This window comes from Triturus cristatus, chromosome 12 (genome assembly GCF_964204655.1).
Source record: "Triturus cristatus chromosome 12, aTriCri1.1, whole genome shotgun sequence".
Lineage (NCBI taxonomy): Eukaryota > Metazoa > Chordata > Amphibia > Caudata > Salamandridae > Triturus > Triturus cristatus.
The window spans coordinates 681,558,066-681,573,281 of NC_140595.1; the positions used below are offsets into that span (position 1 = coordinate 681,558,066).

Here is a 15,216-nt window from a genome sequence, read left to right on the forward strand (position 1 = left end):
CTGTGTCCAACAATTTATATCTACTAACACCCAAATGTGGTGAAAAAGTGTAGGAAAGGAGTGATGGTGCCTCACGGTAGCAACACCAGGGAGGATAAAGCAGGAAGGTACTCGCCTGCTACACTTTTTCACCACATTTTCTACCTCGTTTGAAATACTCTTGTCTTTGCCTTGATTGGTGAGTCTTACCTACAAGTAGCATAGATGATATAATCACTTGCTCTACAGTCTGTCTAAAATAGATGACAACTGCAATGGATGTATGAATCACAAGCTCACTATGTGAACAGGTCCTTTATTGTATACAGATTTCTGAGCGGGGGATAACCTGTTCTCTGCCCCTTCAGCTCCTTATTGTGGTTTGACCACGAGGATACACTCAATGCTAACTTGCTGAAATCATCCTCTGAAAGATTCGTAAAGTGTTTGAGGGTCTCAAACTCATCTTTGTCTACCTTATCCCTTCTCTGAACCACTGATCGCATCTTACACAAGCTAGTCTGGTCATGGCCTACTGAGTAATTTGAGGGGCTGATTTCCAGCCCATCGATGGGTTTGCTGATTTTGTTCTAAAAAAATACAGCCAGACTATCAGAAAGATCTTGAGTGGGGATAACCTTGTTTTTGAGGCAATCTGGTTTAGATATGTCATTCATTATTTTGAAATATGCCTCTGGTGCTGTTAGATGCATTTAGAATAGCGCTGACATAGTATTCAGCTTTTGCCTTAGAGAGCTCCATTTTATAACTACTCATGGCTACTTTCAGGGCTATTTTATCCTCCTCCACATATCATTTCCACCATTTTCTTTCTGCCTGTTTGCAGCCTATTTTTAGAGTTATTGACTCTACGTTATAACAGGGTGCTGATGGTCTGCGTGTATTTTTTTATTCTTTTATTGGGACAGTAAGATCTAAAATATCTCTAATCTTGTTTGTGAAATTCTATGTGATTATCCACTGATTTATTTAAATCAAAGGGTCAATCCCTGTGGAACACAGGGTTTGCCTTCAATATTCCTAAAAGTTTATTCCATTCTCTGCCAAGGCGGTTAGTCTCCATATCGGCTATGTGGTGGATCAATCTAGGGTTTGATATCGAGAATTTTATTAAATTATGATCGGTCCAGCACAGGGGTTGTTTTCTATTGCCATAGCATTTTTGGCTGAGAATATTAGATTTAATATGTGCCCATCCTGATGCGTCGGTTCCAACACCATTTGTTGTAGACCTATATTCTCACAGGAATGAAGGAAGTCTTTTAGCGCCGGACCCAGGCCTGCATTAGACCACAAGTTAAAGTACCCCAAGATTATGAATCTGGCATGAGTGAGTAACATATTAATAAAAAGGTCGATCAGTGTCTGTTGCTGGGGTTTAACTGGGCCGGGGGGCCTATAACACACAATACCTGTGAGTATTTGGCCCTTAGGGTCCTTTCATGAGAACCCCAGAAGTTCTATGTTTGCTACTTCATCCCCATTTGTCCTTAAAGATCACTCCTACTCCACCTCCTCTTCTGTTACCCTGGGCTTGTGAAAAGCCCTATAGCCTGTAGGGCAGGTCAGGCCCAATTCGACTTCTGAATCTGGGCGTGTCCAAGTTTCAGTCAGAAACATGGCATCCATATCATGTGTTTCCAGTAGGAGGTGAATCTCCAGGTGATGCTTCACAAGGGATCTGACATTAAGCAGACCACATCTGAGGTTGTTATTCCCCCCTGTTACCTTAGGTATTATTCTTGGGCTGACAGGCACCGAGAGGTTGGTTTCACCACCCCCCACGGCTTACCCAGTGCCAGAAGTTGTTCCGTCGTCTATTGTCGGCGGCTTGGCCCATTAGTGGTTTCCTTCAAACTGGCAGCATGGCTGGCGCTGTGCGAGACCTGTGCATGGACAGGCGCAGATAGGCTTGCCTTGGGTATGGCTTTGGCACGCCAGCGGCGCACCCGCTGCACGTGTCTGCTGCGCGTTCGCGCTTGCATCTGTGTTAAATAGTGAGTGGTTACCTTCTCTATCGGTTGACTAGACCGCTAACAAAGATTGCGTTCAGTTGGTGGCCCGCTCTGACATGCGAAAGTACACCAGCTCACCTTTGCCTGTTTGCTAACTTCAGTGTAACAATTGTAAAATCAATTAAAAACAGTTTTGTGCAAATCAGCAATTTCACCCACTTCCAGCAATGTGTGTGGCGCAGTGCTCGAAATACATGTGCATCCGCGCTTGCATTAGTCTTAAATAGTGAGGGGTTACTCCCTCTATCGGTCGACTAGACAGCTAACAAAGATGGTGTTCAGTCGGTGACCAGCTCTTACATGCAGAAATACACCAGCTCACCTTTTCTTGTTTGCTAACTTCAGTGCAACAATTGTAAAATCAATTAAAAACAGTTTTGTGCAAATCAGCAATTTCACCCTCTTCCAGAAATGTGTGTGGTGCAGTCCTCGCTATACTCTAACTCGCTCACTTTATTTTTTTAAAGCTGGATACGTTTTTTTTAAACATTTAGTTACACTTCAAAAGTACATGTAATGCCCTAGTGAGAAGTTGCCTCAAAAAGGGTGCGAATGTAGGAAACTCACTATTAAAAAAACATGGGTCAATTGGTCGGCTTGAAGTACTCTATAACATGGACATGACAAAGCTTCTAATGTACCCTGACAACATATTGAGAAGATATATCAGAAAAAGGGTGGCACCTACTCACATTACACAGTTCTTAAAGAATGTGACTTCTTTGGCCTTACATTTTCTAGTGATGTACAATGCATTATCTTGAACAAAATATGAATCTACGTATGCACCTTCCAAAACTGCTATGGAGCAGGGCCTGACCACCAGGGACAGAATAAAGATTGACAGGTGAATCACTGAGAGATGTAGGTGAGGGGTCCGTGATACTTAGGGGAGGGGCTTACATCTGTCTGAGGTGAGACAGATACGCGACCTTCAGGCTGACATAGTGGGATTTGGGAGGCCGACAAGAAACAAAAGATATGGGTTTGTGCAGCGATAACACACATACATTTGAAGTTGCAATCTGCAGGGAAAACATTCCTAGGGATGGTCTTATCCTAGTCTAACACTGAAGGTCACAGGATGACAATATGGCAGAATCTTAGAGTACATCAGGGAATTCCAATATGTTATTGGGAAAAGAAACAAAAAAACTAAGCTTCTTACAGAAACATCTTGGAAAGAAATCACTTGTCCTATTTTACCTTTATCACTGCTTGCAACAAAAAACTGAAATAAAATAAAAATTCCCATATTTTGTGATTCCAAGGCAACAAATAAAACATGGCTGACTTGTAAAAACGGGCATTCATTCCTCCAGTCAGGGGGCAGTGTAAAGACCAAGACCAATGAAATATCAAAACACCATGAAATCATATTCCTTTAGCTGAAGATTACCATTTGGACTCATGAGGGTTCAGATTGGGCACAGCGTCGGTGAGGCGCAGCTCAAACTCTGCACATCGGAAGGGCGATTCCCTGTAGTGATTGATGAGGTCATATACACTGTCGAACAGGAGGTTGTCTGTTAAGTAGTACTTCACTTTATCTCCATCCATATCTGAACGGATCCGGCAGTGCTGCACTCTGTTGGAGCGCCTGGATGAGAGGAAAAGAGGAAAGATAGGTCAAGGATTTATGGGAAGCACTTGTCAATTCAGTGATAAACTAGCCACCAGTACCACCTGGTGTGAATATTGTCAGTGAATAAATGAAACAGTTTCAACAATTTAGGGGCTTATTACAATGTCGGTGGATCCGACACCAATGGCTCTTCGGTGTCAGACTCACCTACATCTCCCCTGCAGTCCGCCTGCCGCATTATGATGCGGCGGGCGGAGGGACCATCCGCGGCACTTCCGACGGGTTCCTTGAGCCCGTCGGTGCATTGGAGGGTCAGAAATTCCTACAATAAGGGCGGAGCGTGCTCAGGCACTGCCATAGGGAATACAATGTTCCTTTCCGCCTGCCTTTTCATTGCTGTTCACTCTCCATGAAAAGGCAGGGGGGAAGTGACTTTGGGGGCCCCTAGCAGGGCCACTTTCTCCCCTGGCCCTCCGCTATGGGGTCTAGAGGCCCCCTAACCATCGCTGCACCATGTTTCAGGCACCGCATGGTGCCTACCACATGGTGCAGGGATGATTATAAAGTGTTTATTTTCTTTTGGGGCATGTGCTGCCGTCCTGCTTCAGTAACGGTGCCGGTCGGGACAAGAGTCTGACCGGCATCGTATTCAGGCCCTTAGTCTCTCACTTTCCCTGGACAATGTAGTATGTGCCCAAGTAAGCACATCTAGACTGATAAATTGAAATAGAGGACACTAAAAACTGACTACACTGGGTGACTTATAACTGTGCTTTGTGATCATGCATGTCAAATCTACTATGTTAAATGATCTCTTAACCGTGTCCGCCTCCTGATTTTATCTTTATACACACAGCTTCTCAGAGGGGGTAGTTGTCAAGCATCTATGTCATCAGTTGATCACCATTGTTGCTGTACACTATTACTTCTAACTAGTCACTTTGACATTTCATTATTTTAATTACTTCAGTGACTTTGTTCAAACTTGCCCTTTATTTCGACCCCATCTTTTCGACCAAATCCTTTCTCACTTCAATCCCCAACTCCTAACATTGAAATAGCCTTGACTCTGAGCCCATTGCTTCTACACTAACACAAACCCTAAAAGCTATTATACCAATTAATTATTAATGATGAAATAATTATTAAGCCTAACCCAAGCCCACACATTAACATTAACCTAACAAATACGACATATTTAAACATGTTAATAAAATCAAATTAAACTAAGTTAAATTAAAACCATGGAATCTCTCTCTAACCCTAACAGATAATACTTAATTATAGTAAAAGTAATTATTACTTGTATTAATATTAATTTTATGTTAAACAAGCAAACTAAGAATAACCCAAGACGACTTGCAAGTGTTTTTCTAATTATCCTGTTTCTAAATGCTTATTTGAAAGTATTTAATTGTATCCATAATTTTTTTTCAAATTCACTTTTAAGCTATTTAGTTACTTATCTGAAAAGACAAAGTCTACATGGGTGATTGATATGATGGCAGATCTATTCTATCAAACCTATGCTGCAACTCAAAGCTCTGACATTGAAGTAATGGTGCTGCTGCATTACAAGCATGCACCTTCACAGAATAACAATGTATACTTACATACAAAATACTTTATTTATATATTTGTGTTTACTGCTTTATAAATCACATGCTTATGGCCGCAGGCTACTTCAGTGTGCTTGTATTCGTAATAGAGCAGATGTGTGTGCCGCTTACCAATTTCTGGGTAATACACAGTTTGATGCACTACAAGGATAAAAGGTATTCAGTTATAAAAATTTGAACATCCTCAGGGTCAAGCTGCTCTAAAAAGGGATCTGATCGTTTTTTTGAGGGGATAGTCCTGGTGGATTAATAAATGTTGCCCGTTTTGGTTGGGTTAAAATATCACAGAACTATGCACCCACAACTCAGATCAATTTGCCTCTGAGAGACATATGATGAAACCTGTGCCAGCAGGGTGGCCTTGCACAATCTCAAGTACAACTGGTTGTGCAGTTTTGGAACAGGAATTGGAAGTCTTTTGGGGCCCACCCATCTCTGGCTTCACAGAAGGTATGAAGATGTTTTAGCTATTGTCTGTACTACCACAAAGCAATTCAAGTCTAGGATGGCCAAAGCGTTATGGTCTGGTTTCTTTAAGCCTGGCTCCTTGATTTTTGTTGTCTGTAAAGTTTTAGGATTTCCTTTTTTGAAGCCTCAGCATAGATGAGGTTCCAATAATTGAATTAGAAAGAACCAGTGAAGTGGTGAGTTTATTGCAATCAAGTAACTGAAACAGTGGTAGGATTCCTTTCAGCTATATGATAGTTTCTATTCTTGACCACTACTGTAACTGGCCAAATCCAGTCAGATATTGCCAAATTAAACGAAATGGGCCTGATCAATGTATATCTATTCTGGAACAAATTAGTAAATGCCATTAGCATTTCAGATTTATAACAACTGTATTTTGATGTTTTCACAAAGCTTTGCCTTGATCTAAATTTGGAGATTCTTTGAACATTTTTGAGGTGCTCATGTGTGAAGATAATATACAAAGATTTGTGCAAGTGAATCAAGAAGATGATCTGTGTATCTTTAGATCTGCTTCAGTGTATAAACAGATAGAGATAGGGAGAGTGACTACATGCTGACAACTCACTCTCTCTCTTCAGGAAAGAAGGTCTGCAGATGGGAGGAAAGGAATCCAAGAAGGAATCAGGAGTGTTCATATGCAAAAAGTAATTGGAGGAGGGGAGGAGGAAATATTTCTAAACACTGAGTACCTTTGGAAAAGAGGAAATGGAGTCCCCAAGAGCTCTGATATGGAGGACAAAAATATAGAATTGATGACCTAAATGTTAGTAAGGAGGGTTTATTCACTTAGGGACTGATTTAAGGTTTGCCAGGCGGTCATCTGTTTTATCAGGGTAGCAGAGGTCATCACACCGCTAGCCTGTCGGGTTGCTGCTCACCATATTTAGAGATGAGTTCTGGCCTTGCAGAAATATCTACTTCGTCAGAGAATCCATCAACACATCAGCTCCTCTGAAGGCACTGAAAGTTTGATGAGCAGCCACCATATTGCAGCGATTGATCAGCAAACATTTTTATTTTTCCCAAAGCAGGAGTTTGCTTTTAAAAACAAAATACTAATGCATCTGACATCCTGGAGGTTATCTCCCTGGTTTTGGGGGTCATTTTTGTTTTTCTCTTTGGGACTGCCAGCTTCTCTCTGGTTGTCCCGAACAGAAAAAACAATTCAACAGTACATCTGCCCCAAACAGGATGGACATTCTGATGCACTTGTATTTAGGCCATTTAAACAAAACAAATTACAAGGTGGGAGGTAGAGGAAAGAAACAGAGTGACTTGTCCGCCTGTCAATATTATCAAAGAACCAAAAAGAGCCCGTCCATCAATTATGGACTAGACCTCCACTTCTAGTTGGAAAACAGAATGTTTTCTTTAGATAACCCTCACCCACCAGGGTTTCAACTTGGTGGCATGCTTCGTCATTAGGTCTATCCCATTCCACTGAGGAATGGGCAGTGCTGTGACCTACAAAATATGTGGGAGCATTTATAGTTGTAAATTCAATAGATAAATACTAGATGTGAAAAATAGGAGTGGGTTTTTTTGTGTGCAAATTTATAAATACCTGCCCAGTAGGTAGAATATTCTTTATTCGGACCTCTAGTCGGTATTGTTAAAAAACGGGGAAAATAATGAGACTCAAGGGAATAATGTTCCTGAGTTTCTAAGGGTCTACATGTTTCAAGCCCTACCCCAAGGCTTTTCGTCAAGACCAAGGATATCTACTCCCTATTACCACTCCTTCTAAACCATAAAGCTGTACTCAATCTGCATGCTGAGGAAAGTAAAATATATACATAGAGCATCACATTGGTGTTATGACTGGATGATATATATATATATATATATATATATATATACTGTCCAAGTACGGCTGGTTATTACACTAGGGAGTAGCCTTGGAATCAGTGCGACTAGAGGTGTCCCTTCCCTGGAGGCCTCATGATGCCAGATTTGGGCATTATATATATCATTCAGTCATAACACCAATGTGGTACTGTATGTATATATTTTACTTTCCTCAGCATGTGGATTTAGTGCAGCTCTATGGTTTTGTAGGAGTAGTATCAGGGAGCAGAATCAATTGCCAGGAATGCAAAATAGTAATGTAGTGGTTCTGGAAATGTAACCTAAGATTGTGATACATTTTGGCTTCTACTTCTAAATACACTGGAACTTCCTCTGCTGGTGTGGTGTCTGTATTTTGTTCTCTGGACTGGTAGATTGAAAGTCTACTCTAAGAACCCTAGATGAGGCACTAAGCATTAAATTCTCTTAAATGTGTAGTGCTTAAACATGGACAACCCCCATGAGAAGGAAAGATAAGTGCCTAAACTCTGAGGACTTTTGCATGAGGAAAGGTGGAGTGTCCAAACCTTGAGCTATCTCAGTGGAGGGGACCAAGAGTGATTGAAACTTGAACAAGTTTCATCAGTCGATACACAATTTGACAATTTTTGCTGCACTATATGTGTTGCACATGTGCAGTATCTGGTAATGAACCCTCAAATTAATAAAATTAAAGGACTGTGTACTTCCCTGTGTGATCTTTTTCATGTTCATGCCTCTGAAGCACATTTGCTGTCAATAGTGATGTAATTGATACCTGATGCATATTGTTAATAGGTAAGATAAAATTGCTTAGGTCAGGAGGCCATTTGTCCCATTAACTCATTATACTTGTGAGACTTGCTTACAGAAAAGCCTCACCCTTGATTATCTCTAAAACACAATTTGTTACACATAAATCACTCTTACCAAAAGGAGAGGGTGTAGTCATTGGGGAAGGCTCCACTTTCCCGCACCAGGAAGGTGCCATCCTTGCCTCCCATTTCTGCACAATATTCTTGGAGCAGCTTCTCTGCTGTCTTTCGCCCATTCTTCATCTTCCCATGGAACCACTTCTCGCTGAGATGCAGGTCTGTGGTTACCTGATCCTGAGAGACAATACCAATTTTAAAGCAGCACTCAGAAAATGTTACTAGCTCTTCAACCAACGAGTTGCCATATCAGCACACAGGTTTCAGAAAAGTAACTGAAGATGAGATTTGTTCAAGCACACTTAGAGTGGCAGTGGTGGCCTAAAATTCACATGCATCGTAACATTTAATAGAAGGACAAATGGAGTTTGGCAGACAGACTTACTTGCACCAATGTGGGAGAATTATCACTACCGCCAAGGCAGCTGTGGAAATGTACAATATATCTACAATGTGCTCCTAGGGTGGCAGAGGTTTCGCCACTAAATCATCAAAGTCTACCCCAGAAGGAGCGACTTTGGGGTGAAAACTCTGGTGAATAATCCAAAAGTGCCCATCACAGCTGGTCAAATGTACCCTCAAAGTAGGCAGCCATTACCAGTGACAAAATATTTTGTCTCCCTAGCATGCTAGTATTTTTTTCATCAGTACATCAGGATACCACATTCACACTTCCATTGACGTATGCCACCTTTTTAATGGCGGGCTTTAATGAAGTTAACTTTGCCAGATGTAGTGGCAGATGACCCTCAAATGAGCAGTGGATCTTCCACCATGAGTGACGAAGTTCACAGCAAAACCTGGCAGAGGCAATAGCAGACTGTCAGTGGTGTGTCTACCATTATATCTAGACTGGCAGATTCCTCGATTCCTGCTATTGCCTCTGTCTACACTAAATAGGGTGGTCTCACATCCGGACAATGAGGTATATCTGCTGCTAGAACCCATCTCTCAAGATGTCATTCACATCCTTTATCAAGAGCAAATATACGACTGGATGGTGATGGCTGCAAACTCCTCTACCAAGCCACTGCATCATAGGATTTTCAAATGGTCGCACTATAATACATCTCTTAACGGACCGCATCTTCCTTCAGAAGAGAATCATACATACTCTGAGGGAAGATCTGACCAAAATCCCACTTAAGAACTTCTCATTAAGATCCCAACATTTCAGTTTAAGATGCTGCCTCTTCTCATTAAATGTTTCCAGCACATACAGTCGAAGGGGCAGAGAAACAGTAGCACAGTAAAAAGTGTAATACAATATGTTGCTGTGCAGTTCTCAATGTGTTTCTATAAATTGTGGCCAGCCTCCTGCCTCCTTCGTTTATCCACTTCTTCTGTGCAAGTGCATAGAGCTCTGGGTTTTTGTGTGTCACAATTCAGTCACATGCAGTGGCAGAGAGAGAGGAACAGGAAGGAAGGACCCTTCTGTGTATTTCTTTCTTCTCTTAGTGAGGAATGCAACTATCATGGTTGCGCATAACAGAAGAAACTACCTGTACCGTATGACATCTGGGGCTTAACTGGAACAACACACTTTAGTTGCCTTCCCTACAGGTTTATATAGTCCCTCACCCCCATAGTTCTTTTGAAAGATCCCTTCTTTGGAGGGTACTGGTGCCCGAACTAGTTTGGGGAGGAGCGTGCTGCTGCAATATGATGCCATTTCTTATCAGGAAGTGCATCCTTCCATCCTGTTCTTTACTCTTGTTCCAGAGCAGCAGGTGTTTTATGATGGTAGCCATGTTTGGGAGGGGCGGAGTCTAAGAGACTGCACCAGGGTGTATTCTTTTCTATGCTTGTGGTCTGGGTGCTGACGTTACCAGCTCCAGGAGCCAGCTACACATGCCTGTCACTGGATCATCCCTTATCTGATGGCATCCAGGTATTGCTATGGAATAGTTTCTGACTTGAAACTATGGCATAGTGATTAGATCTTTTCATGTATTCCCTGCACCTGAAATCTAGAAAGAGGCACTGGCATCCTAAACACACTGGTGTAAGCCACCTGAGACTGTGCTCATCCGAGACTTTTATGACTTAAGATAAGCTGTAGCCATGCCTATTTCCTGATGTTCGAGGGAGACAATAGTACATTGTTAATTTCTAATTTGCCTTTCTGTGTGCAATATTGGTGTAGTTCTCTTTACATATTTCTGTTTTTGTGTGTGCTTGCTACAAATTTGTATTCTGTTTTATTATCTGATTATTCTTTTTAAGGACATGTGTATATACAAATATGTCTGCATGATAAAACTTCTTATTTCTTAAGTCAGTCTGTACAAGCTACTAACTCCCATCAGCAAATTAGCCCCAGTAAAGCACAAAAATTAAACATCTTATTACCAGGCCGCTAAACACCCGGCACAGCAACACACTACACCTCCTCCTCCTAGACCTCATCTGGTCTCAACAGACCACAAATGAAATCAACAGACATCTACGGCATGTGAAAGATCACAGATATACTTGAACGAATAGGGCACAACCATCTTTACCATCTGTATGTTAGAATATTGAGGGGACATAACTAGCAACCTACCCAAAAACTATGATCACAATATCGACTACTGCTAAATAGTGAAGGTAAATGTATATAGATTACTATAATTGACAATTCATAACTCTACCCCTACATAAGTCGATGTGTCAGGTATATATATATATATATATATATATATATATCCCTCCAGCATGTAGATTGTGCCATAGTACGCAGGGCCAGGGCCTCCGCTTACCGGCCCATCTCACCTATCCCAGAACTCCACAGGGCTAAAGCATTAGGAGCAGCCCTATACGGGGCAGAGTTATGGGGGCTGGAAAACCTGTTGGATCTAACCCTTGTAGAAAATAAATTTATCAGAGCCATAATAAACCTGCCAGTAAACACACCACTCTTGCAGCTTAGGGTAGATCTTGACTTAAAACCTATTGAACACTTTGCTATTCTCAGGGCACTCCTGTTCAGGATAACGGCCTGGACAAGTAACACCTGTGTCCCGTTGAAGAAGGCCATGGTTGAGTTGATTGCCCTGCACAAGCAAACAGGTCGAATTAAGTGGTTCAACAAGATCAAGGCTTGGTTAATTAAATTAGGACTGGGACAGATCTGGGAGGAACCTGGGACCATTATTAAATCTATGGCTACCCTTGTCAAAAAAAGGTTCTGGGGACTGATGGCTTCGGAAAATATAGAACGCACTGCACATGGCACTTTAACTGTGAGGTTTCTTAATGTTAAAGATAGTTTTGGCTTCAAAACTTTCCTGAACGATATTGAACCACCACAGGCACGTGCACTGTATACCCAACTTAGATATGGAACTATTCCCTTAAATGCAAGGAGAAGTTGCTGGGGTAATGTGCTGGCCAATCGAATGTGCCCTTCATGCCAAAGTGCCCCCGAGACACTAGAGCACTTTTTTTGTTGTCCATCCTATGCTGATTTTAGAAGAACCTGGATAGCTCCTGTCTGTCGTATGCTTTCCATTAGGTGCCCTTTGGAAGCCACACGCATATTCAAATCAGACACCACAAGATGGCTAGTGTTTGCTATTTCGAGATTCCTGCTATTTGCCTGGTGGAGGAGACCAAAATGTGTTAAGCAGTCTCTGAACATTGTTGCACCTTTTTAGCTCTTCTTGCTTCTATGTTTGATCCTGCTCAGAATGTTTTTAAGGGGCTTATAACATTGCATTTTATTGGATATTTGAATGAACATTTCTTTAATGTAATATTAATTGTTTTTATCCTGATGTATTGTTTTTTACAATGTAAATGATCATATTTTTGATAGCATAATGTATATAGATAGATAGATAGATAGATAGATAGATAGAGAGATAGAAAGATAGAAAGATAGATAGATAGATAGATAGATAGATAGATAGATAGAGAGATAGAGAGATAGAGAGATAGATAGAGAGATAGATAGATAGATAGATAGATAGATAGATAGATAGATAGATAGATAGATAGATAGATAGATAGATAGATAGATAGATAGATAGATAGATAGATAGATAGATAGATAGATAGATAGATAGATAGATAGATAGATAGATAGATAGATAGATAGATAGATAATTATGTTTTTCACTGTAAAAAATCAAAGGTTACAGGGACGTTAAAGTTAGGGTCAGATTTCACTAGTACAAAACCAGTGAATTTCAGCTAATTATAACTTACACCCCCCGCAATGCACTGCTTATGACCTCACATATTACATCACTCATGACATGGTCAGTGACACTACTGATGACATCCATGATGACATCTCGAATGACATCACTGATAACATCTTTCACAAAACCACTCACATACCCACTAATACCCCATACAACCTCTCGAATGCCCACTCACACACCCATACAACCACTCACATACCCACTCACAGACCCATACAAGTACTCAGAAAACCTCTCTCTCCTTAGAGCTACTCACATACCCACTCACTCACATATACAGCCACTCACACAACCATTCACTCACCCATACAACCACTCTTACAACCAGACACTCATTCACACAGCCACTCACATAGCCATACACTTCCCTATGCAGCTACTCACACAGAGATGTATTCACCAATAGAGCCACCCAAACACCCTCAGGCATACCCATACAGCCTCTTAACACAGCCACTCACTTTCCCATACAAGCACCCACACACCCACTTACATACCCATTCACATATCATCAATACAAGTATTCCCATATCTGCTCACTCACCCATACAGTCATTCACACAGACACTCACTATCCAATACAACCACTCATACACCAACTCACTAAACCAAATACTCCCTCAAACAGGTACTCACTCACCCATACAGCCACTTACACACCCAGTCTCTCACTTATGCAGACACCCACTCACTCACCCATATAGCCACTGACACACCCACTCACTCACCAGCATAGTTACTCACACCACAGAGCTAATCAGATACTTACTTAAACACCCTTACAGCAACTCCTTCACTCACACATCCGCTCACACACCCACAAAATCACTCACACTCACTCACACACAAATACAACCATTGACGAGTACGAGTACAAGTGAAATCTCAGCCTAAAAATAGCGTCCCTGAAACCTTTGTTTTTTCAGTGAATTTCCATGGTTTTTATAATTCTATTTCCTAACTATAACATCCCTGTAACCTTTGTTTTTTTCAGTGAATTTCTATGTTTTTTAGAATTCTAAATGTATCCACTAACCTTTGGCAGTGAATGTGTGAGTGAGTACATGAGTGAGTAAGACTGAGTGTGAGAGTGTCTGAGTGGATCTGTGTGTAGGTGGGTGTGTCTGAGTGCTCTCTGTTTTGGCCTCTTCTGCTCTGTTTTGTCTTTTCTGCTTGTTTTTCTGCCCTTTGTTTTCCCTTTCCTGTTCGTTTTTCTGCCTCTGTTTTGCCTTTCCTGCTCATTTTGCCACTTGCTGTTGGTTTCTGACCTCTATTTTGCCTCTTTCTTCTCCCTTCTGACCTTTATTTTGCCGCCTTCTGCTCATTGCTGACCTTTATTGTGCCTCTTTTTGCTTATTGCTTACCATTATTTTGCCTCTTTCTGCCCATTTCCCACCTTTATTTTGCCTCTTGCTGCTGGTTTCTGACCTTTATTTTGCCTCTTTCCACTCATTTTGCACCTTTATTTTGTCTCTTACTGCTCATTTCTGACCTTTATTTTGCCTCTTTCTGCTCATTTCCCACCTTAATTTTGCCTCTTTCTGATCATTGCTGACCTTTATTTTGCCTCTTTCTGCTAGTTTCTCACCTTTATTTTGCCTCTTCCTTCTGGTTTCTGACCTCTATTTTGCCTCTTTCTGCTCGTTTTGCACCTTTATTTTGTCTCTTACTGCTCATTTTGAACTTTATTTTGCCTCTTGTGTTCATTTCTGACCTTTATTATACCTCTTTCTGCTTGTTTCCCACCTTAATTTTGCCTCTTTCGGCTCATTGCTGACCTTTATTTTGCCACTTTCTGTTAGTTTCTCACCTTTATTTTGCCCCTTCCTGCTGGTTTCTGACCTCTATTTTGCCTCTTTCTGCTAATTTCTCATCTTTATTTTGCTTCTTTCTGCTCGATATTCACCTTTATTTTGCCTCTTGCTGCTCATTTCTGACCTTTATTCTTCATCTTTCTGCTTGTTTATCACCTTTATTTTGCTCTTTCTGCTTATTGCTGACCTTTATTTGCCTCTTTCAACTCAATGCTGACTTTTATTCTGCCTCTTTCTGTTCATTTCTATCTTTATTCTCCCTTTTTCTGATCAATTCTGACCTTTATTCTGCCTCTTTCTACTCGTTTCTCAACTTTATCTGGCCTCTTTCTGCTTTTTACTGACCTTTATTCTACCTCTTTCTGCTCATTTCTGACCTTTATGCTGAAACTTTCTGCTTGTTTCTGACCTTAATTCTGCCTTTGTCTGCTCCCTTCCGACCTACGGGACCGCGAGGGAGCCTCAAGGCCCCCACGGTCCCAGCCTCTTGCGTAATCCGGCATTGCTGCTGCACGGTGGGAGCTGTTGGAAAGGCAGATCCCTCCAAGAAGGAGCAATCTGTTTCATCACTTTCTCTGCCTGCATTTCTGCGGGCAGGGAAAAAGATGAAACCTCTGTCTTCTGTGCGCGAGAGCACTTTGACAGCTCCCGCCTGCTGGAACCGGAGTGTTTGCTTTACGTTGGCGGTAGCTGTCAAAGTTTCTGCTAAGCTAAAGCAAACAGCTATGTCCCAGAGGTGGGCACCCCGGAACACAGC

The 15,216-nt window shown here is 41.5% G+C and overlaps 1 protein-coding gene across 3 annotated transcripts in view; it reads right to left on the reverse strand.

The window, feature by feature from the left end:
* Window positions 1-15,216, reverse strand: part of PLCG2 (phospholipase C gamma 2) — a 436,087-nt gene that overhangs the window by 85,147 nt on the left and 335,724 nt on the right. For all 3 annotated transcript variants that reach the window (XM_085638502.1, XM_085638503.1, XM_085638504.1), the window contains exons 17-18: window positions 8,451-8,629; window positions 3,415-3,615 (exon numbers count right to left, since the gene is read on the reverse strand). In XM_085638502.1, the coding sequence (XP_085494628.1) occupies window positions 3,415-3,615; window positions 8,451-8,629 (380 nt within the window). The remainder of the gene's footprint in view (window positions 1-3,414; window positions 3,616-8,450; window positions 8,630-15,216) is intronic.